The 24,841-nt window shown below is 44.6% G+C and overlaps 1 protein-coding gene across 1 annotated transcript; it reads right to left on the bottom strand.

Annotated features, from left to right (window-relative positions):
* Positions 1 to 21,322: 21,322 nt before the first annotated feature.
* Positions 21,323 to 23,427, bottom strand: LOC142068449 (uncharacterized). Its single transcript, XM_075117613.1, has 2 exons — positions 22,543 to 23,427; positions 21,323 to 21,954 (listed from the first exon to the last, which is right to left on the bottom strand). The coding sequence occupies exons 1-2, from the start codon at positions 23,123 to 23,125 to the stop codon at positions 21,434 to 21,436; spliced, it is 1,104 nt and encodes a 367-aa protein (XP_074973714.1). The 5' UTR covers positions 23,126 to 23,427; the 3' UTR covers positions 21,323 to 21,433.
* Positions 23,428 to 24,841: the final 1,414 nt, after the last annotated feature.

Below are 24,841 nucleotides of genomic sequence, written 5' to 3'. Positions count from 1 at the left end.
GAATGTTACAAGGACATTCTTTCCTGACTGCAAAAGATTAAAAAAAATCACTTGGCAAAATCAAGAGTCAGCCTGTCATTCAGTCTGTTGGAAATGTAATCTAACTTGGCTAAAAGCTATCCAGAAGAATCATACCAAGTAGATTCCTGGGTTTCAAACATGTACTTTAGCTACAGACCTGGTTGTCTTTTTAAACCTATGTCAGATCTTCCTACCACTGTGATTAATTTCAGAATTCAGTGCTCTCATTTAAAAAACACCATTTGCTCACATCCTTCCCTCATGACATTACAGCAGTTTTTCTCATTTTCTTTGGAATCATGGCTTTTCAGACTCCAGAATTACTGATCTTTGGCCTCTCTCTGGTAAATTGAGCCTGCTCACGCCTGTGTGTGACATCGGAAATGTGAAATCTTATTAGTTTTTTCTTAAGCTCCGCCAGTGACAGGCAATCTATCTCTTAATGGAGTCAATGCAGCCATTTATCTATGTGGCAGGAGCACAATGGAGACTAAAAAGCATTATGGTGCAGTAACGTGACTCATTTTTGATTAATAGATAAACAAAGTTTGTTACCTTTAAGTTAAAGTTGCTCTACGTCTTAGGTTTTTAGGCGCCTGTCATCATGGTAGCTCATAATAAATGTGAACCATATGCATTCTAAGCAACATTACAGATAAGAAACCTAAAAGCATGGAAAAAAACAAGTAAAGGAGGGTGGATATATTTTCAGAGAGACTCATAGCTCATATAAGTACTTAGATAACTGTTCACATATATATATTAGAGAGACAAGCTAGAGAGCTAATATCTTTTATTGGGCAAATTTCTGAGCTACACAGAGCTCTTCTTCAGGTTTGGGAAAGATACAAGGTGGAACAGATTGTTTAGCATAAATAGTTAACACTGTAAGAGATCATTCAAGATGAAGTGGCCAGTTAACATCTCTGCAGTCATAGGACAAAAAAGTGGGTTACAGATGGTCTAATAAACCATAAATCCAGTGTTTTTATTAAGACCATGATTTTTAGTGTCTAACAAAGCTATGAATTTAAGCTCCCAGGGTAATTTTTAGAAGGTGTTGTGCAGGTTTCCTTTGAGTACAAGAACTGGGAGGTTACATATGGAGTGATCATTCTGTGAAAAATGTTCGCCCATGGGTGATATCGTCTTTTATAATTTTTCCATGTGAGTTCATTTGAGAACTCATCATCAGCTACTGCCACACACTGGAAGGAAAAATCAGTAAACCTACCTGGAGATCATGCAAAAAACCCAAACCAACTTTAAAAAAACCCTCATGACAGTCATCCAACAGAAAATCAAATGGTGGAACCACTACAACAACTCCACAACCCACAGAACACCATCTCTGGCAGAAATCACGGCACCAGGACCCACCGTATGGACATTACTTGACACCCCAACATCATCAATTTATCAAGACTATCCCTAACCAGAGCTGAAGTACCTGTACTCTCCAAGGGACCTAACTTCTGCCCCATCACAGAACCTGATACCATACTAATGTGGAGAACTAGAAGAATTTTTTCACCGACTCTGCCTGGAAGAATTGTTTCACAACAATGATGACACCACCCACAACTATCATGTCCCTACAGACAGTCATAAGAAAAAAGAATCATTTGACTGGACACCCCACAGTGGACATCCCACTTGATCATAACATTGTTTGCTTCAGAAAAAAAATTGACTATGAAATCCTTAACAAACATCACATCCACCACAATCTCTCCACTGCCAAGAGGACAGTTGCACAGTCCCTGAAATCTAATTACCAGATAGTGATCAAACCAACAAACATAGGGGGTGCCATAGTAATTCTCAACCATGAGGACTAAGTTAATTAGGCCAACCAACAACTTTCTGACACTACCTACTATAAAGAACTCAAAGAGGACCTCCACCACAATTCAACCAGGAATTTAAGGACCTCATCAGATATTTCCCCAAACTATTCCAAGAGAAACTCTACAATCTCATATCCCACAAACCCACCCCAGTGATCTTCTATGATGCTGACCCATCATATCTGGCCATGGCACTGGTAATAAAGGAATATCAGGACTCATAGAAACCATCCTCAAACCACTCACCACAAAGGGCCAGCTTCCTCCAGGACACATCTAACTTCCTCCAGAAACTCCACAACATTAGCAATCTCCCACAGAAGAAAATCCTTGCCACAGTTTATGTCACTTTCCTGTATGCCAACATCCCTTATAATGATGGCATCACTGACACATTGCCAAACTCATCCATTTCATTCTCACCCATAACTATTTTACATTTAACAACAAACATTTTGTCCAAACCACGGGAACAGCCAGGAGTACTAGGATGGCTCCCCAATATGGTAACCTCTTCACTGATTGCCTTGAAGAATAATTTCTGGACAAATGCACTGTGAAATCAATGATATATCTGAGATACGTTGATGATATTTCCATCCTCTGAACAGATGATCTAAACTTCCTCATAGATTTCCAACACAACTTCAACAACCACCACCCATCCATCAAACTCTCTCTAGAGCACTCCTACACCAGCATCAACTCCTGGACACCATGATCAGCTTCAGCAATGGAACCCTACAGACAACTATATACAAGAAACTCATGGATCACCACACTTATTTCACAGATCCAGTAACTACCCCAAACACACCAAGAAATCAGTTATCTACAGCCAGGTACTCAGATACCACAGAACATGCTCTGAGAAGAAAGCTCGGGATATATAACTTACTACACTTTAAACTGCTCTCACCAAACAAGGATATTCAACCAGAAAAGTAGATCTTATCATGGAATGAGCCACCCAAATACCCAGATAAAATACTTCAATATGGAAAAAAAACCTCTGACTACACACCCTTAGTTTTCACCTACCACACCCACACCTACAGGGTATCATTAAAAAATATTCAATGGGGACCACATCCTGAAAAAAATCTTCCCTAAGTCCCCTTCTTCTGGCCTTCAAACAATCCCCAACCTTGCCAAGTTCATCGTCAGAAGCAAGCTCTCCACAGACCAGGACCAACCAACTCAAAGCAGCACCAGCCCCTGCCAGAACAACAGATGCAAAACCTGCAGGCATATCTCCACTATTATGACATACCTTTCAAGATCCATGGGTCCTACGCATGCCTATCACAACATGTGGTGTACCTCATCCAGTGCACTAAATGCTCTAATAACAACTCTGGGGGTAAAACCAGACAATCACTGTGCTCTCCAATGAATTCACACAGAAAAATGATAAAAGACAAAAACACCATATCACCTATAGGTGAACACTTTTCAGAAAACAGTCACCCCATATCTGACGTCTCCGTCCTTGTCCTCACAGGAAACCTGCACAACGCCTTCTAAAGATTAGTTTGGGAGCTTAAATTCATAACTTTGCTAGAGACTAAAAATCATGGTCTTAATAAAGACACTGAATTTATGGCTCATTACAACAATCTGTAATCCACTAACCTCTACTTTTTGTCCTATGATTGTAGAGGTTTTATCTGGCCACTTCACCTTCAATGGTCTCTTACAATATCTGTTCCACCTTGTATTTAGCCATGACACTCCAAATACCTTTCCCAGACTTGAAGAAGAACTCTGTGTAGTTCAAAAGCTTGTTTTTGTTACCAACAGAAATTGGTCCAATAAAAGTCATTACCTCACCCCCCTTGTCTCTGTAATACTCTGGGACCAATACAGCTACAACAACCAGGGCCCTCCCTACCCATACGCAAAGTACGCAGCTGCGTATGGCACTAGGAAATTTAGGGCACTCACCAGGCAGCAGGAAGTGGAGCGACCCGGCCCCAACCTGCTCCACTCTGCTCTGGCGGTGAGTGCTGGGGGGGGTGGGGGGTGGAGGTGGTGGTTTCCCCCTTGTCCCCCAAGCGTGCTCCTGCCCCCCCGCAGAGGCCTGGGGCCTCACACAGTCGCCCTGCGGGGGGTCTGTGTAGGGCACCAAAATGGCTAGGGACGGCCCTGACAACAACACTGCAAACAACTCATGTATATATAACATTTCACATTCCACAAATATCTGTGTGTGTTGGCTGCATATCTATACTTTTTTAGGTAACCCATATCTCTACAAGGGGCTCAAATAGCCCTCCTGAACTTTGAGGAAGTTCAGATCCAGATTCAGATCTGCATCAAAATTTTGTGACAAGCCTAGGCACTATGCTGTTGCCTTGGCCAGAGCAAACTCTGTTCTTTGTTTAAATAGAGGATCTACTTTTATTAGTTGGTTTTGACCATGGATTCTGGCTGCTCTCACAGAATAGAGACAGAATCAGACAGATACCTCTTTATGTCATGCTGGGCTAGACTTGTTTAATCTAACCTGAGTGGCCTGTGAAAAGCATGTAACATCAATATATTGGGGGGAGTAAGAGAACCAATTCTAAATGGCCCATCTGTGACAGACCCTCTTAGCTCTATGCAAACTGTTGCATAGGTTCCGTAGTTGCTGGTGGATCATCATAACTACAACTGTCAGTTCTCCCAATATTTGGTGTATTTCTGAAAGTCCCAACTTTTGGATTCATTTGATTATGTGAGGTTTCAGAGTAGCAGCCGTGTTAGTCTGTATCCGCAAAAAGAAAAGGAGTACTAGCGACACCTTCTCTAAGATGCCACAAGTACTCCTTTTCTTTTTGATTATGTGAGAATCTCAGAGTTTCCAGCCTTCAAATGAATGTGGAAAAAAAACCTTGAGAAACCCTAACGCCTGTACTAACCAAAAGGCAAATAAAAAGCACCCACCATGTGTTTTTTAAATCTTGTGATTTTTATGCCCATCTTATGATTTTTGAATGTTTGGGGTTGGCAATGCTGGATATCTTTCCCCTTCATCTATCTTCTATTTTCTCTGAAGAAATATCACAGAAGAGTAAATTTTCATAAGTATTGTTTGCCACTAGAGGGCATGCGACATTCAATAGTTCAATGATAATGTTCTAGCATTGCTTACCATGATTTTCTAATGAGTCTTGTATAAAAAGAACTCACACGTGATTAATGTCCTTCATAGTGGGGAATATATAAGTACACTCAAATTCTCCGGCAACTGCACATGATACAGGTATTTCCTGGACCATTAATGCTAAAGAGCTGATCCTGCAAACATTTACACACTTCAGTAACTTTATTCCTAGAAAAGAAAAGGAGGACTTGTGGCACCTTAGAGACTAACCAATTTATTTGAGCATGAGCTTTCGTGAGCTACAGCTCACTTCATCAGATGCTCAAATAAATTGGTTAGTCTCTAAGGTGCCACAAGTCCTCCTTTTCTTTTTGCGAATACAGACTAACACGGCTGTTCCTCTGAAACCTGTCTTTATTCCTAGAATTAGTCAAGTGTCTGTTAGCAGGATTGGACCCTTATATTACTGGCATTGCCCAAACTCTCAGATAAATTAATGCTTTAATAGCAAGTACATGTTTATGTATATTATAAGGATTACACCATTCAGTGATGGTCAGAAATACATTTGAACTTGGTCTATCTGGGGTGTCAATATTATTAGGTCATAGATACTGTAAGCAGTGAATAGACTATTAAAAACTATGAATTTTATGAGCCAGTAGCACTTTGTTTTCCATATATGCATGCACAAGATCCAATTAAGAGGTGGTGTAAGTTATACATCTGTAAGTTGGTGTTCGGTATGTACCATTACATAAGACATTATGGAGTTGATGTAGGGGTTTCATAGTTAAAGTTGTATTTTGTTTTACACTTATAGTGATATGTGGAGTCCTTAATAAAAGAAGAAAATTCACAGAATGACTGTCAAATACAAACTATTTCAACTTGGATGATGAACCTGAATTTTCTATTAACTTGTAACTGCCTGTGGAACATCCTTTGCAGGAATCTAAAAGACTGAAAATCATTTTTTTGATGATATTTGTAGGAGATGTATAACTTTTTTGTGACTACGTAATATAACATTAAAACTTGAAAAACTTTATATTCAACCCAGTGTTCTCCCTACACATAACAATGACATGGAAGGGCTAATGGTAGAATTTGTAAATAAACCAAATACTAAAAAGTTATTGGCTCTTTTCACGATAACTATTGAATTGTATGCAATGGAGGAAGATAAGACATTACTTCCACTTTGCTTCCATTCTCTGCGGGTATGTCTACACTACGGAACTAGGTCGAATTTATAGAAGTCGTTTTTTTAGAAATCGGTTTTATATATTCGAGTGTGTGTGTCCCCACAGAAAATGCTCTAAGTGCATTAAGTGCATTAACTCGGCGGAGTGCTTCCACAGTACCGAGGCAAGCGTCGACTTCCGGAGTGTTGCACTGTGGGTAGCTATCCCACAGTTCCCGCAGTCTCCACTGCCCATTGGAATTCTGGGTTGAGATCCCAATGCCTGATGGGGCTAAAACATTGTCGCGGGTGGTTCTGGGTACATATCGTCAGGCCCCCGTTCCCTCCCTCCCTCCGTGAAAGCAAGGGCAGACAATTGTTTCACGCCTTTTTTCCTGAGTTACCTGTGCAGATGCCATACCACGGCAAGCATGGAGCCCACTCAGATAACCGTCACCCTATGTCTCCTGGGTGCTGGCAGATGCGGTACTGCATTGCTACACAGTAGCAGCAACCCATTGCCTTCTGGCAGCAGACGGTACAATATGACTGGTAGCCGTCATCGTCATGTCCAAGGTGCTCCTGGCCGCATTGGCCAGGAGCACCTGGGCAGACATGGGCGCAGGGACTAAATTTGGAGTGACTTGACCAGGTCATTCTCTTTAGTCCTGCAGTCAGTCCTATTGAACCGTCTTATGGTGAGCAGGCAGGCGATACGGATTGCTAGCAGTCATACTGTACCATCTTCTGCTGGGCAGGCAAGAGATGAGAATGGATAGCAGTCATATTGCACCATCTTCTGCCGGGCAGGCAAGAGAGGAGGATGGCTAGCAGTCGTATTGCACCATCTTCTGCCGAGCAGCCATGAGATGTGGATGGCATGCAGTCCTTCTGCACCGTCTGCTGCCAGCCAAAGATGTAAAAGATAGATGGAGTGGATCAAAACAAGAAATAGACCAGATTTGTTTTGTACTCATTTGCTTCCCCCCGCACCCGTCTAGGGGACTCATTCCTCTAGCTCACACTGCAGTCACTCACAGAGAAGGTGCAGCAAGGTAAATCTAGCCATGTATCAATCAGAGGCCAGACTAACCTCCTTGTTCCAATAAGAACAATAACTTAGGTGCACCATTTCTTATTGGAACCCTCCGTGAAGTCCTGCCTGAAATACTCCTTGATGTAAAGCCACCCCCTTTGTTGATTTTAGCTCCCTGAAGCCAACCCTGTAAGCCATGTCATCAGACGCCCCTCCCTCCGTCAGAGCAACGGCAGACAATCGTTCCGTGCCTTTTTTCTGTGTGGACACCATACCAAGGCAAGCATGGAGGCTGCTCAGCTCACTTTGGCAATTAGGAGCACATTAAACACCACACGCATTATCCAGCAGTATATGCAGCACCAGAACCTGGCAGAGTGATACCGGGCGAGGAGGTGACGTCAGCGCGGTCATGTGAGTGATCAGGACATGGACACAGATTTCTCTGAAAGCATGGGCCCTGCCAATGCATGCATCATGGTGCTAATGGGGCAGGTTCATGCTGTGGAATGCCAATTCTGGGCTCGGGAAACAAGCACAGACTGGTGGGACCGCATAGTGTTGCAGGTCTGGGATGATTCCCAGTGGCTGCAAAACTTTCGCATGCATAAGGGCACTTTCATGGAACTTTGTGACTTGCTATCTCCTGCCCTGAAGCGCATGAATACCAAGATGAGAGCAGCCCTCGCAGTTCACAAGCGAGTGGCAATAGCCCTGTGGAAGCTTGCAACTCCAGACAGCTACCGGTCAGTTGGGAATCAATTTGGAGTGGGCAAGTCTACTGTTGGGACTGCTGTGATGCAAGTAGCCCATGCAATCAAAGATCTGCTGATATCAAGGGTAGTGACCCTGGGAAATGTACAGGTCATAGTGGATGGCTTTGCTGCAATGGGATTCCCTAACTGTGGTGGGGCCATAGACGGAACCCATATCCCTATCTTGGCACCAGAGCACCAAGCCGATGAGTACATAAACCGCAAGGGGTACTTTTCAATAGTGCTGCAAGCCCTGGTGGGTCACAAGGGACGTTTCACCAACATCAACGTGGGATGGCCGGGAAAGGTACATGACACTCGCATCTTCAGGAACTCTGGTCTGTTTCAAAAGCTGCAGGAAGGGACTTTATTCCCAGACCAGAAAATAACTGTTGGGGACGTTGAAATGCCTATATGTATCCTTGGGGACCCAGCCTACCCCTTAATGCCATGGCTCATGAAGCCGTACACAGGCAGCCCAGGCAGTAGTCAGGAGCTGTTCAACTACAGGCTGAGCAAGTGCAGAATGGTGGTAGAATGTGCATTTGGATGTTTAAAGGTGCGCTGACGCAGTTTACTGACTTGCTTAGACCTCAGCGAAACCAATATTCCCACTGTTATTACTGCTTGCTGTGTGCGCCACAATATCTGTGAGAGTAAGGGGGAGACGTTTATGGCGGGGTGGGAGGTTGAGGCAAATCGCCTGGCTGCTGGTTACGCGCAGCCGGACACCAGGGCGGTTAGAAGAGCACAGGAGAGCGCGGTACGCATCAGAGAAGCTTTGAAAACCAATTTCATGTCTGGCCAGGCTATGGTGTGAAAGTTCTCTTTGTTTCTCCTTGATGAAACCCCCGCCCCTTGGTTCACTCTACTTCCCTGCAAGCTAACCACCCTCCCCTCCTCCCATTAATCATTGCTTGCAGAGGCAATAAAGTCATTGTTGCTTCACATTCATGCATTCTTTATTCATTCATCACACAAATAGGGGGACGACTACCAAGGTAGCCCAGGAGGGGTGGTGGAGGAGGGAAGGAAAATGCCACACAGCACTTTAAAAGTTTACAACTTTAAAATTTATTGAATGTCAGCCTTCTTTTTTTGGGGCAATTCTCTGTGGCGGAGTGGCTGGTTGGCCGGTGGCCCCCCACCGCGTTCTTGGGCGTCTGGGTGTGGAGGCTATGGAACTTGGGGAGGAGGGCGGTTGGTTACACAGGGGCTGTAGTGGCAGTCTGTGCTCCAGCTGCCTTTGCTGCAGCTCAGCCATACACTGGAGCATACTGGTTTGGTCCTCCAGCAGCCTCACCATTGAATCCTGCCTCCTCTCATCACGCTGCCGCCACATTTGAGCTTCAGCCCTGTCTTCAGCCCGCCACTTACTCTCTTCAGCCCGCCACTTCTCCTCCTGGTCATTTTGTGCTTTCCTGCACTCTGACATTATTTGCTTCCACGCATTCGTCTGTGCTCTGTCAGTGTGGGAGGACTGCATGAGCTCAGAGAACATTTCATCGCGAGTGCGTTTTTTTTTCTTTCTAATCTTCACTAGCCTCTGGGAAGGAGAAGATCCTGTGATCATTGAAACACATGCAGCTGGAGGAGAAAAAAAAGGGACAGCGGTATTTAAAAAGACACATTTTATAAAACAGTGGCTACACTCTTTCAGGGTAAACCTTGCTGTTAACATTACATACATAGCACATGTGCTTTCCTTACAAGGTCGCATTTTGCCTCCCCCCACCACGTGGCTACCCCCTCAACCCTTCCCTCTGGCCGTAGCTAACAGCGGGAAACATTTCTGTTCAGCCGCAGGCAAACAGCTCAGCAGGAATGGGCTCCTCTGAATGTCCCCTGAAGAAAAGCACCCTATTTCAACCAGGAGACCATGAATGATATCTCACTCTCCTGAGGATAACACAGAGAGATAAAGAACGGATGTTGTTTGAACGCCAGCAAACATACACTGCAATGCTTTGTTGTACAATGATTCCCGAGTATGTGTTACTGTCCTGGAGTGGTAAAGTGTCCTACCATGAAGGACGCAATAAGGCTGCCCTCCCCAGAAACCTTTTGCAAAGGCTTTGGGAGTACATCCAGGAGAGCCGCGAATGCCAGGGCAAATTAATCCTTTCACATGCTTGCTTTTAAACCATGTATAGTATTTTAAAAGGTACACTCACCGGAGGTCCCTTCTCTGCCTGTCAGTCCAGGAGGCAGCCTTGGGTGGGTTCGGGGGGTACTGGCTCCAGGTCCAGGGTGAGAAACAGTTCCTGGCTGTCGGGAAAACCGGTTTCTCCGCTTGCTTGCTGTGAGCTATCTACAACCTCATCATCATCATCATCATCATTTTCTTCGTCCACAAAACCTGCTTCCATGTTGTCTCCATCTCCATTGAAGGAGTCAAACAACACGGTTGGTGTGGTGGTGGCTGAACCCCCTAAAATGGCATGCAGCTCATCATAGAAGCGGCATGTTTGGGGCTCTGACCCGGAGTGGCCGTTTGCCCCTCTGGTTTTCTGGTAGACTTGCCTCAGCTCCTTAAGTTTCACGCAGCACTGCTTCGGATCCCTGTTATGGCCTCTGTCCTTCATGCCCTGGGAGATTTTGACAAAGGTTTTGGCATTTCGAAAACTCGAACGGAGTTCTGATAGCATGGATTCCTCTCCCCACACAGCGATCAGATCCCGTACCTCCCGCTCAGTCCATGCTGGAGCTCTTTTGCGATTCTGGGACTCCATCATGGTCACCTCTGCTGACGAGCTCTGCATGGTCACCTGCAGCTTACCACGCTGGCCAAACAGGAAATGAGATTCAAAAGTTCGCAGTTCTTTTCCTGTCAACCTGGCCAGTGCATCTGAGTTGAGAGTGCTGTCCAGAGCAGTCACAATGGAGCACTCTGGGATAGCTCCCGGAGGCCAATACCATCGAATTGTGTCCACAGTACCCCAAATTCGAGCCGGCAAGGCCGATTTAAGCGCTAATCCATTTGTCAGGGGTGGAGTAAGGAAATCGATTTTAAGAGCCCTTTGAGTCAAAATAAAGGGCTTCATCGTGTGGACAGGTGCAGGTTTACATCGATTTAACGCTGCTAAATTCGACCTAAAGTCCTAGTGTAGCCCAGGCCTGTGACTCATCGGATGTCTTCTCCCCCGGCACAGATAGTCCCACTTCCATTCCCCTCTCCAAAATGCTACAAACAGTTAATGCAGCATTAGAGCTACACAGTTATAAATAAAAAAAATATATATTAAGGTTCTTACAACATTAACTTGGCCACACTGGACATTTTGTGAATTTTATGACATAAACTATTATATTTTAACAACACATGTAACAAAAAGAACAGAAATTTATATATATATATATATATATATATATATACACACACACACCCACACACACAACACAGAGGAATTAGTACAGCTTCCAGAACATATTGTGTGTTTCTAGACATTTTTATTGTAATTGTGCAAACTTAATGTTGTGTTAACACAGATGTTTGCATTTCATTTCCCAGGTTTAACGAAACAAAAATTTCTCATGTGTTTAATAATGTTACTACTTACATTGTCTAAGCTAGACTTTGAAATTCTACCTCATTGATGTGAATTGAGAGGGAAAACGTTGAATTGATGTTGCTCATGTTTGGCTGGACACAGTTTCGAACGAGGCTTGGCTAGCAGTGCAGTGGCATGGAGTTACATTGTGACTGATGTAACTACATAATGAAAGAAGAGAGAAAAATAATCTTTATAAAAGTAAAGGTTAGAATTGGCAGTGTTCAGAATTCTATCAAAACTGTGAAAGATCCTAAAATTGATTAATCAGGAATGTCGTCATGCCCATACTCCTATTCCTGACATTATGGCAGATTTTGGGAGGATTTTTTTCTGTGGGCTAGTTCATAATCTATCCTTTTTCAGGTGTGTTGGTCGGGATGGGGGGAAGTAAGCAAGAAGCCTCCCCTTTATGCAGCTTGTACAAAGGCAAAGCATGAAAGCAGTCCTCATGAACGGAGATTGCTCAGTCCTTTCATCTTCTGAGGAACTTATCACCTGGAAAAAGGTGGAAAGGAGACAGGGACATAGGAACCCCACTACCACCTTCCACACTGTGCACAGAGCAGGGTCAGAACACTGGGGGAAGCAATCTTCACTATCCTAATATGTGATACAGAGTGTACAGCCAGCAGCCTTGGGAGATATTATGGCTCCTGAGGACTGGTTTTTCCAGATGGTGCCCCAAAACTGCCTCCACATAGTGTTCTGAGAGTGCTCTGTCTCTCTCTCTCTCTATACATAAATAGTTAATAGATAAGGGGCCAGTCGGATGGTGCTCAAGAATACATAGCATTGCTCATGGTTTTCTAGAATCATAAAATTTGTAGTGCACTCTAAATGGCTTTCTTTGTGCAACTTTTTACATCAGCTCTTACACACAGGGATGAATGCAAACTGCATAATCTAGCCCCATGTGTGTATCGGGGGACAGTTAAAATCTCCCTCATGCAGGTTGTTCCAGGAGTTAGGAAAAGGTGCAGTGAATTCCAAGGCACCAATGAGCCCCACTAAAATATTAGCAGATGCCCATGGGCATGCTCAAATGTGATGTTTCAATTGTGAATAACTTTTTCTCTATCAAATCTAGTCAAGTCATTAGGGCTCAGTGAGGGCTATTATCCATGTATTCAATTTTAAGTTACAAACTTCAGCCATTTTTAGCTCAGTTCAACCAAGTGTGGTTAGAATTTATTTACCCCTTTTTTTTTCACAGTGGGAAAACTTTCCCTTCACTGTCCCATAACTCAAAAATAGCTCAAATGGTTTTGCTCAGTCTTTTATAGAAAATTCACCTTCAGACAAAGAATCAGAATAGAATACTTCATCCCAAAGGGGGAGTGTTGCAGAGTGTTATGGGGGTATGAAAAATGGGTGTGGGGGTTATAATGGAACTTGTTTTGCAACCTTTAGTATTGCAGACATGACCAGAGCCCACTACAATTAACATGTCTGTAACTGTTAATAAATGCTTATTCAGTACTTCCAGTGTCTATGGGCCTAATGATATCGACAAAATAGACAAGGCTGTAAGGTTAGAAGGGACCATCGTGATCATTTAGTCTGACCTCCTGTACATTGCAGGCCACAGAAACTCATCCACTCACTCCTGACATAGACCCCTAACCTCTGGCTGAGTTACTGAAGCCCTCAAATCACTCTAAATGCATTTTTGACAGTTGCTGAATGGCCTGATCCTTATTTCATTATAGTGAATTGTAAGTGTGTGCAAAATTTTGAATTAGATAAATCCTCTTCTGCTAAGTCAACACAGGAACATCTCTGAGAGTGACTGACAACTTTAAATAGGATCTGGATCAATAGGAATGTGGGGGGGATTTACAGCCAAATAAAAAGGATTATACATTTTGTTCCCATGTCAACCACTCATGGTTCTTTTTTTTTCTTCCTGGTATCAAGAGTAATTTATCCTTTCATGCTAGATAGTGATCTCAGTCCTATCCATCTCTCTGACCACACAGGGGATGAGCTGGCTGATTCTAGTATTACTTGACAGTCTGAATCATTTTAGTAGATGGTCAATGAATTGTGCTCCACTCCAGCAACCTGATTATAAGCTTTTTATAATGAGCCAGATGTCTTTTTCACTTAACTCTAATGGAGATCAAAGCCCTATGGTGGTGTGGGATTGCTGTATGGGGATATGTAAGGGAACAGTTCATTTCACACTCTTCAAACTTGAGAAAAATGAGCCTATGCCTACCTTGAGCAAATAACTTGGAAAAAGAAATTAACCAATTAAAATATAAAAAAACCTGTGTTATAATTCACTCTGTAAAGCAATACAGTGAAGAATAAGCATCAAAATAAAATAAAAAAAAAAAAATCAGCTTATTACCAACAGGGAAGCTTACACTTAAGGATGATTCCCAATACTAGGGATGTACAAAGGAATAGTTATAGCAGACAGGATGCTGTGATGCCTAAGGATTGGCCTACACTGGGGACTGCTCTCACCGGGAACTCTAATCTGCACTCTGACACCCTCAGAAATCCTGCAGCTTTTCTACCACGTCTTGAGCAGGGAAGGGCTAGATGCAGCTGCCTGCAGTATGCAGTTCAGGCTCAAGGTAAGTCTTAAATGGGCTCAGATCTCAAACAAATGCAAGAGAGGGTCATATCATAAATGACTGCCTGTTGGCTGACCATTCTTTAATCTTAGCTTGATCAGGCTTCAGATTTTGGCATCCTGGAGTCAGAGTTGTGGTGCTCATGGGGAGGGTATGGTATTGTTCTGGGTACTGGGGAGTAGAGTTGAGGGTTTGTCATGTGACCGTTATGGGAGGCTCTTTGCAGAAATGTGGCCTGATTCTCAGGTCCAGATGAGCTATAATCACTGCAGAGGGGTGACAGAGAGTGGGATAAGTGTGACTTTATACCCCTTCTGTGGCTTCTCAACTCTGGGGCTGACTGGGAAACAGTATGCCCCCCAGTATAAGGTAGAACAGTCCAAGAGCTGATCTATTTTATGCCCTGCTGCCAGTAGCCCAAAGAAGCAGTTCTGGCAGCCAGCAATATCCAAAGCACAAAGGTGTTCCAGCCATATCCCCTTCTCACTGGCAGCCCCCTGAGTGGAGGAGTTTGAAAGGGGATGGCATAGAGCTGCTGTACTAGTCAAAGCTAACTGAGCATTTCTATTACATAGGGGTATTCCCAGCAGGCTGGATCCATTGGGTTTCTAGCCCCTTTGCATTGGTCTGGAACAAAAAGTTGGGCCCAAGGTGTAAAGCTGGGATGCATTCACTTACTTGAGTGATGGGCACAGTGCCTGAGTGCCTGGAATGGACCACACTGAGAATGCCACACTCAGGGCAGACTGCAAAAAACAGAGCAGACAATCCCCCAAAACTGGTGGTTTATTCTATAATTAGATTCACCAAGTCAGTACAAAAGAGCATTTGCAGTACCATGTGGTTAACCAGAAGCCAAACACAGTCTGCTTTAGGCATTCCAGCCCTTGGCTGTCCTCCAGATAAACAGGTTTACTATAGTGAGAGGTTACTGAAAACCCAATTAACCATATGTGAGGTTCTGTTAATCCCAAAGGATCATACACTTACCCCCAGGTCAATAGGTATCTTAGATCTTACCCAAATATCATGCTATCAGCCAATCCTTAGTAAACTAACTAAAGAATAATTAATAGAAGAAAAAAATAGAATTCTAAAGGGTTAAAAGATCATATACATACAAATGATTGCAAAGTTCTTAGATCAGGTTTGTAGCAGTGATGGAATAGACTGCTGACTTGCAAAAGTCTCTCTGGTAACTTCCAAAAGATTAGAAAGTCCTCAGTCTATAGTTCAAAATACTACTTTTAGTTGTAAATCCATAGTCCAGAGAATTGAAGAAGGAAAGAGGCAAAATGGAGATGTGTCAGGTATCTTTTATATCCTCTGCCACGTGCATGGAAAGTTACTGTCCCAAACAAAGCCCACAGCCCCTGTGTATGGAAAGTTACTGACAAAGATGGAGTCCAGGTTACATGTTCTCATCACATGTCCTTGCATGATTTGCTGAATCACGGGGCAGCCATTGGCTCCTGGCTGTCTGAGACATCCATAGGAAAGTCCTACTGGGTTTCTTCAATGGCCCATTGTGAGAGTGGAGTGTCCTTAGTGGGCCATGAACACATAGCTGTCTAGCCCTGATCTAAATCTATCTGGGGGATGTCACCCAGGAACACAACACATGTTTGAAATACAAATGCGTATTAATAACTTCAGATACAAAGATGATACATGCATGTAAACAGGATAATCATAGTTAGACATTCATAACTTTTCTACTGATACCTTACATGACATACTTTGTATGAGATTTGCTGCAATTATATAACAGCGATAACAACAGTGATATAAATTGTCATCTACAATCATACAGCATCACAGTACCATATAAGACAGAGAGACATAAATAGAGATTATGCTGGAGATTGCTGGGCAGGGGGAACTCGGCCTGTTATGTTCCTGTAAAGCGGATCCCAGATTGGTCCAATTCCCCTGTGCCTCAGAGGCCTGGCCTGGATCAGTGGGCCTGTTGAATCTATGGTTAATCTGTGATAAATCAATGCTGTCTCATGGCAAGCTACTTAAGTGCCACTGGAGTGGTGTCAAGTACATCCTTCCCTTTCTAAAGAGCCAAGCATGCTGCACCTTAACAGTACTAACACTTCCTACTGACCTAAGAGCAAAGGACTGAGACTGGCTCCCACATGTGACAGGATAGTGCTGCATTGCCCAGCTGCCTCTAGGCTGTTTGGACCAGACAGCTCTAATGTTCTCACTTATGTGTTTCTGCCATACCCATAACATTTTTTATAACTGATTTATCTGCCTAGTCTAACCACTTAAGCAAGGACTCCTTTCTATTTTTATATATAACAACATACCTTGCTAGCGAGCACTGTATTATTATGTCCTTTGACTGGCCTGTGTTCAGAAAGGGTGCAGTCAGCAACTGAAATTTTGAATCCATCCACACTAATTGGGCTCCCCTTCTATTCTGTGGTGTCACTCCCCACAGCTATAAATAACGTATAGAAGACTATTGGTATTTCAGCACAGCAATATCTTTAAATGAACTATTTATTTCTTCTCTTGTGGCACCTCTATGAAGTGCTACCCCCTTTTGATAATTTTTCACATCATCACATCCCCTACTGGTTATTGCTGGAGCTTCCCTATAGAAGTGAACAATTCCTCTGCCCACTCCCTTAGCTCAATTCTACACCTTTTTGTTAAGCTCGTTGGATCCCACAGACAGCACAGCAAGAGTTGTTTTCATATTGGTTTGGGTTGCATAAGCCAACAAGTCTTTCAAGGTAAAGTGTTGCCCATATTCTTAGTATTCTCTTTGGGAATGTTTTTGAGGATGGATTATGATGATCATCATTCTTACAATGATTAAATCTCTTTGCGTTGGGTAAAGAACCAATTTAAACATATTTACAGTTACAGAACTTCCCAGTGGAAGAACAAATGTTTTGTTTTCTCCTCTGTTCATTGATAGAACTATGAGTGTCTGCCGTTTAATTTCCTGAGGCAACAATTCTACTGGCAGGTTTTCATTGTTCTTCATAAGGCCTTTTATTAACACACTGTTAGATCTCTATGTCTGACCACACCCACAATGTTAGCAATCAGATTGGGTGTAATAGTAAAGGTTTACTGCAGGAATTTATGATACCCTGTGGATCAGTGCTTACTAGCTAGATCCCTGCTTATCTTCAGAAACAATTGCAAAATGATCACTCTGTCTCAAAGTGCTTCACAAACAAGTGCAGGTTTCATTTTAGTGTAAATCGGGATAAACTTTTGCATTTTATAGTCCACACCAGGAACACTCTGATTTATAACATCCTTACATGGTTTTGCATGACGACACAGTACATTTGAGACGCAGGTTAGACTGAAAGAATTAAAGTCCTTCCTGAAAGAGCTGCAGGGGGGATTTTCAAAAGTGCCTAAGCAGTTAGGAGCACAAGTTCCATTGTCTTTTAACAGGATTTGTGCTCCTAACAGCTGTAGGCATTTTTGAAAATCTTACCCTGTGACTGTATTGTTAATGGAAAAGTTGAGAATATCCTCAGACAGGATCCTCGCCAACATGCACCCTAAGGAGCTGGTCTCCCTTTCCACTGTTTCTATTATTTGTCCTCATTCCTTCACTATAAGAGGTATGTCCACTGTAGTCTGTTGTCATAATTTGTTATGATACCTGTCTATTTTAGACTATATGCTTTTCTGGACAGAGGAGTTATTTTCTTACGTGAGTGGAAAGTACCACACACTAAATAATACTATGTAAATGAAATAAAAAGGGATAAGAACAGATTGGAACAGAACCACTCTGAACCTTGTCTAATATTCTCTCTGTACTCTCGCTGGTTGTACATATTCTTGGCTTTGTGATACATTCATTTCAATATGATTCCATAATTCCTCATTTTTGCAGTTCTCCATTGACATAGGTGTTTATCTTCTAGAAACAAGCCAGTTTGCTTCTCCACACACACACTAATGCAGTGGGCAGGGTGGGTGACAGTGAAACAAAGGAGAATGCAAATGCCATACAGGCTTCTGACATCTACATCACAGAAACAATTGCTCGAGTCACACTCACAGGAACAGTGTTTTATTTCTACCTTCAGTCCCCAACTCCCACACATTGAGGCCCTCTGATTCTTGCTTTCTTTCCTGGATAGTATTTACAGAGAATTCAGGTTATTGTTTTTATTTCTATTTTGTGCTGTTCAATCTCATCAGGCATGAGAGAGGAGACAGAGTGGAGCTGAGATCAGTAATCGGAGGGAACCAAGCCAAAAGAAACAATATCCGAAAAGGGCTGTGAAGGGAGAAAGAGAGAGTAGCATAAAAAAAAGAATGGGGTCATGTGTGTAAGGAGTAGGGGGTAGCATAAAAAAAAGAATGGGGTCATGTGTGTAAGGAGACAGAGGGCACAACTGCCCCATCCTTTCTGCCATAGACCTGGCCACGATAATACTTGCGTTTGCTTCCTATTACTTGGATTATGGCAAAGCAATTTATTTGGGTTTGTGAGTATAAACTGAGAAAACTACAACTGGAGATGAATGCTGCAGCCAGCTGTTCAAGTTACCAAGAGTACCGGTATGTCCTTCCAGTGCTCTTCTCTCTGCTCTGGTTCCCTGTACAGCACCTCAGGGTATGTCTACGCTACGAAATTAGGTCGAATTTATAGAAGTCGGTTTTTTAGAAATCGGTTTTATATATTCGAGTGTGTGTGTCCCCACAGAAAATGCTCTAAGTGCATTAAGTGCATTAACTCGGCGGAGCGCTTCCACAGTCCCGAGGCAAGCGTCGACTTCCGGAGCGTTGCACTGTGGGTAGCTATCCCACAGTTCCCGCAGTCTCCGCTGCCCATTGGAATTCTGGGTTGAGATCCCAATGCCTGATGGGGCTAAAACATTGTCGCGGGTGGTTCTGGGTACATATCGTCAGCCCCCCGTTCCCTCCCTCCCCCCGTGAAAGCAAGGGCAGACAATCATTTCGCGCCTTTTTTCCTGAGTTACCTGTGCAGACGCCATACCATGGCAAGCATGGAGCCCGCTCAGGTAACCATCACCCTATGTCTCCTGGGTGCTGGCAGACGCAGTACGGCATTGCTACACAGTAGCAGCAACCCCTTGCCTTGTGGCAGCAGACGGTACAGTACGACTGGTAGCCGTCATCGTCATGTCTGAGGTGCTCCTGGTCGCCTCTGTGAGGTCGATCAGGAGCGCCTGGGCAGACATGGGCACAGGGACTAAATTTGGAGTGACTTGACCAGGTCATTCTCTTTAGTCCTGCAGTCAGTCCTATTGAACCGTCTTATGGTGAGCGGGCAGGAGATACGGACTGCTAGCAGTCGTACTGTACCATCTTCTGCCGAGCAGCCATGAGATGTGGATGGCATTCAGTCCTTCTGCACCGTCTGCTGCCAGCCAAAGATGTAAAAGATAGATGGAGTGGGTCAAAACAAGAAATAGACCAGATTTGTTTTGTACTCATTTGCCTCCTCCCCTGTCTAGGGGACTCATTCCTCTAGGTCACACTGCAGTCACTCACAGAGAAGGTGCAGCGAGGTAAATCTAGCCATGTATCAATCAGAGGCCAGGCTAACCTCCTTGTTCCAATAACAACGATAACTTAGGTGCACCATTTCTTATTGGAACCCTCCGTGCAGTCCTGCCTGAAATACTCCTTGATGTACAGGCACCCCCTTTGTTGATTTTAGCTCCCTGAAGCCAACCCTGTAAGCCGTGTCATCAGTCGCCCCTCCCTCCGTCAGAGCAACGGCAGACAATCGTTCCGCGCCTTTTTTCTGTGCGGACGCCATACCAAGGCAAGCATGGAGGCCGCTCAGCTCACTTTGGCAATTAGGAGCACATTAACCACCACACGCATTATCCAGCAGTATATGCAGCACCAGAACATGGCAACGCGATACCGGGCGAGGAGGCGACGTCAGCGCGGTCCCGTGAGTGATCAGGACATGGACACAGATTTCTCTGAAAGCATGGGCCCTGACAATGCATGCATCATGGTGCTAATGGGGCAGGTTCATGCTGTGGAACGCCGATTCTGGGCTCGGGAAACAAGCACAGACTGGTGGGACCGCATAGTGTTGCAGGTCTGGGACGATTCCCAGTGGCTACGAAACTTTCGCATGCATAAGGGCACTTTCATGGAACTTTGTGACTTGCTTTCCCCTGCCCTGAAGCGCATGAATACCAAGATGAGAGCAGCCCTCACAGTTGAGAAGCGAGTGGCGATAGCCCTGTGGAAGCTTGCAACGCCAGACAGCTACCGGTCAGTTGGGAATCAATTTGGAGTGGGCAAATCTACTGTGGGGGCTGCTGTGATGCAAGTAGCCCACGCAATCAAAGATCTGCTGATATCAAGGGTAGTGACCCTGGGAAATGTGCAGGTCATAGTGGATGGCTTTGCTGCAATGGGATTCCCTAACTGTGGTGGGGCTATAGACGGAACCCATATCCCTATCTTGGCACCGGAGCACCAAGCCGCCGAGTACATAAACCGCAAGGGGTACTTTTCGATAGTGCTGCAAGCTCTGGTGGATCACAAGGGACGTTTCACCAACATCAACGTGGGATGGCCGGGAAAGGTGCATGATGCTCGCATCTTCAGGAACTCTGGTTTGTTTCAAAAGCTGCAGGAAGGGACTTTATTCCCAGACCAGAAAATAACTGTTGGGGATGTTGAAATGCCTATATGTATCCTTGGGGACCCAGCCTACCCCTTAATGCCATGGCTCATGAAGCCGTACACAGGCAGCCTGGACAGTAGTCAGGAGCTGTTCAACTACAGGCTGAGCAAGTGCAGAATGGTGGTAGAATGTGCATTTGGACGTTTAAAGGCGCGCTGGCGCAGTTTACTGACTCGCTTAGACCTCAGCGAAACCAATATTCCCACTGTTATTACTGCTTGCTGTGTGCTCCACAATATCTGTGAGAGTAAGGGGGAGACGTTTATGGCGGGGTGGGAGGTTGAGGCAAATCGCCTAGCTGCTGGTTACGCGCAGCCAGACACCAGGGCTGTTAGAAGAGCACAGGAGGGCGCGGTACGCATCAGAGAAGCTTTGAAAACCAGTTTCATGACTGGCCAGGCTACGGTGTGAAAGTTCTGTTTGTTTCTCCTTGATGAAACCCCCCGCCCCTTGGTTCACTCTACTTCCCTGTAAGCTAACCACCCTCCCCTCCTCCCTTTAATCATTGCTTGCAGAGGCAATAAAGTCATTTCTACTTCACAGTCATGCATTCGTTATTCATTCATCACACAAATAGGGGGATGACTACCAAGGTATCCCAGGAGGGGTGGTGGAGGAGGGAAGGAAAATGCCACACAGCACTTTAAGCACAGCACTTTAAAAGTTTACAACTTTAAAATTTATTGAATGACAGCCTTCTTTTTTTTGGGCAATCCTCTGTGGTGGAGTGGCTGGTTGGCCGGAGGCCCCCCCACCGCGTTCTTGGGCGTCTGGGTGTGGAGACTATGGAACTTGGGGAGGAGGGCGGTTGGTTACAGAGGGGCAGCAGTGGCAGTCTGTGCTCCAGCTGCCTTTGCTGCAGCTCAACCATACACTGGAGCATACTGGTTTGGTCCTGCAGCAGCCTCAGCATTGAATCCTGCCTCCTCTCATCACGCTGCCGCCACCTTTGAGCTTCAGCCCTGTCTTCAGCCCGCCACTTACTCTCTTCAGCCCTCCACCTCTCCTCCCGGTCATTTTGTGCTTTCCTGCACTCTGACATTATTTGCCTCCACGCATTCGTCTGTGCTCTGTCAGTGTGGGAGGACAGCATGAGCTCGGAGAACATTTCATCGCGAGTGCGTTTTTTTTTCTTTCTAAGCTTCACTAGCCTCTGGGAAGGAGAAGATCCTGTGATCATTGAAACACATGCAGCTGGTGGAGAAAAAAAAAGGGACAGCGGTATTTAAAAAGACACATTTTATAAAACAGTGGCTACACTCTTTCAGGGTAAACCTTGCTGTTAACATTACATACATAGCACATGTGCTTTCGTTACAAGGTCGCATTTTGCCTCCTCCCACCGCGTGACTACCCCCTCAACCTTCTCCCCTCCCTGTGGCTAACAGCGGGGAACATTTCTGTTTAGCCACAGGCAAACAGCCCAGCAGGAATGGGCTCCTCTGAGTGTCCCCTGAAGAAAAGCACTCTATTTCAACCAGGTGACCATGAATTATATCTCACTCTCCTGAGGATAACACAGAGAGATAAAGAACGGATTTTGGTTGAATGCCAGCAAACATACACTGCAATGCTTTGTTCTACAGTGATTCCCGAGTACGTGTTACTGGCCTGGAGTGGTAAAGTGTCCTACCATGAAGGACGAAATAAGGCTGCCCTCCCCAGAAACCTTTTGCAAAGGCTTTAGGACTACATCTAGGAGAACCGCAAATGCCAGGGCAAAGTAATCCTTTCACATGCTTGCTTTTAAACCATGTATCGCATTTTAAAAGGTACACTCACCAGAGGTCCCTTCTCCGCCTGCTGGGTCTAGGAGGCAGCCTTGGGTGGGTTCGGGGGGTACTGGCTCCAGGTCTAGGGTGAGAAACAGTTCCTGGCTGTCGGGAAAACCGGTTTCTCCACTTGCTTGCTGTGAGCTATCTACAGCCTCCTCATCATCATCATCTTCTTCGTCCCCAAAACCTACTTCCGTATTGCCTCCATCTCCATTGAAGGAGTCAAACAACACGGCTGGGGTAGTGGTGGCTGAACCCCCTAAAATGGCATGCAGCTCATCATAGAAGCGGCATGTTTGGGGCTCTGACCCAGAGCGGCTGTTCGCCTCTCTGGTTTTCTGGTAGGCTTGCCTCAGCTCCTTCAGTTTCACGCGGCACTGCTTCGTGTCCCTGTTATGGCCTCTGTCCTTCATGCCCTGGGAGATTTTCAGAAAGGTTTTGGCATTTCGAAAACTGGAACGGAGTTCTGATAGCACGGATTCCTCTCCCCAAACAGCGATCAGATCCCGTACCTCCCGTTCGGTCCATGCTGGAGCTCTTTTGCGATTCTGGGACTCCATCATGGTCACCTGTGCTGATGAGCTCTGCATGGTCACCTGCAGCTTGCCACGCTGGCCAAACAGGAAATGAGATTCAAAAGTTCGCGGTTCTTTTCCTGTCTACCTGGCCAGTGCATCTGAGTTGAGAGCGCTGTCCAGAGCGGTCAGAATGGAGCACTCTGGGATAGCTCCCGGAGGCCAATACCATCGAATTGTGTCCACAGTACCCCAAATTCGAGCCGGCAACGTCGATTTAAGCGCTAATCCACTTGTCAGGGGTGGAGTAAGGAAATCGATTTTAAGAGCCCTTTAAGTCGAAATAAAGGGCTTCATTGTGTGGACGGGTGCAGGTTTAAATTGATTTAACGCTGCTAAATTCGACCTAAAGTCCTAGTGTAGACCAGGGCTCAGTCATTTTAAGGTCTTGGTTCTTATTTTCAAAGTGCTAATGGCCAGAGGCCTAAGACACTGGCTCATCCTCAGGGATCTCAACTATCCTTAACACCTGCACTGCTCAGGGAAAATGGAACTGGTCACCAACCACAAAGGTGAAGGTTGTCTGGCAAGAGAAAGGGCTTTCTTAGTGGCTAAAGCTCTCTCTCCTAAGGTCTGAAACCTCCCTCAAACCTCACTATGCTCCAGCTCAAAAGCAAGGCACACTTCTGCAGATTTGCCTTCCTCATGCACTTTAACATACACAAAACAACAACAAATACCTAAACATGCCACCCACTCTGCCCCCATGAAAGAAACCAGTCAGACCGAAATAGGTCAATTCACCACAGAAACAATTTACTAAGATAAAAGCTATGCATTCAGAGTGCATGTATTCAAAGGATCAAAGACTAGCAATCTTCTCAGCCACAGAGTGGCCGCCATGATAGGCCTTGTGAGAAAGGTTGAAGAACTCAATGGAAGATTTGATATTGGACTTTTGAAAGGAGATCCAGTACAAATCAACTTGAGACAATGCTGAACCCTACAGTGTACAAATACCCTGACCACACAAACCTTGGAAGAGACTAGCTGCAGTTTTATGGAAATTCAGAGGGCGTTATTACCTGGTTGTAGTGACTATTTTTCCAGGTATATAGAAATAATGAAAGACATAACATGTCACAGTGTTATCGAGAAACTAAAGTTCACTTTTGCTCACTTCTGTATTCCAGAACAACTAATGACAGACAACGGACCACAATTCACTGCAGCAGGATTTAAGTCATTCTGAAGAAAATATGATTTTTGATCATATTACTACCAGCCCACATTACCCACAAGTGAATGGAGAGGCTGAGAGCATGCTGTACAGACAGCCAAGGAAATCCTATAGCAGGAACATCCATTCCTTGCTCTTCTGAGTTACATATCAACATGAATAACAGCTACTGGATATAGTCCAGCACAACCCCTGATGGGAAGAAAACTCAGAACTAGTGTTCCAACTTTGGAAAAGAATCTATCGCAAAAGTGGTCAGACATGAATACAGTAGCCAAATCGGATAAACAGACTAGAAGAGCTTATGAACACTTACAACGGATGTCACTCAGTTAAAAAACTGCCAGGTCTAGCACTCAGTGACTGTGTTTGCATCAAATTGGATGGAGAAAAGGGATGGACAACTCCAGCTGTCATAAAGAAAAATAATTCAGTGCCCAGATCATATATGATTGAGACCAACAGTTGAGAGTTCAACAGAAACCATTGACATCTACAGTTTGTTCCTGACCTCAGAAACGACAATCAACAGAGCAAATGCTACAGATGGC

The sequence above is a fragment of the Caretta caretta genome, chromosome 11, assembly GCF_965140235.1.
Source record: "Caretta caretta isolate rCarCar2 chromosome 11, rCarCar1.hap1, whole genome shotgun sequence".
NCBI lineage: Eukaryota > Metazoa > Chordata > Testudines > Cheloniidae > Caretta > Caretta caretta.
The sequence above is the reverse complement of the archived record's forward strand: the minus strand, read 5'-3'. Positions and strand labels throughout refer to the sequence as shown.

Bases quoted from the DNA above. Each gene is read 5' to 3' on its own strand.
- LOC142068449 (XM_075117613.1), bottom strand. From the start codon at position 23,125: ATGCAGAGCTCATCAGCACAGGTGACCATGATGGAGTCCCAGAATCGC. The intron at 21,955-22,542 runs GTGAGTGTACCT...TTTCTCCACCAG, and splicing joins AGGCGGAGAAGGGACCTCTG to CTGCATGTGTTTCAATGATC.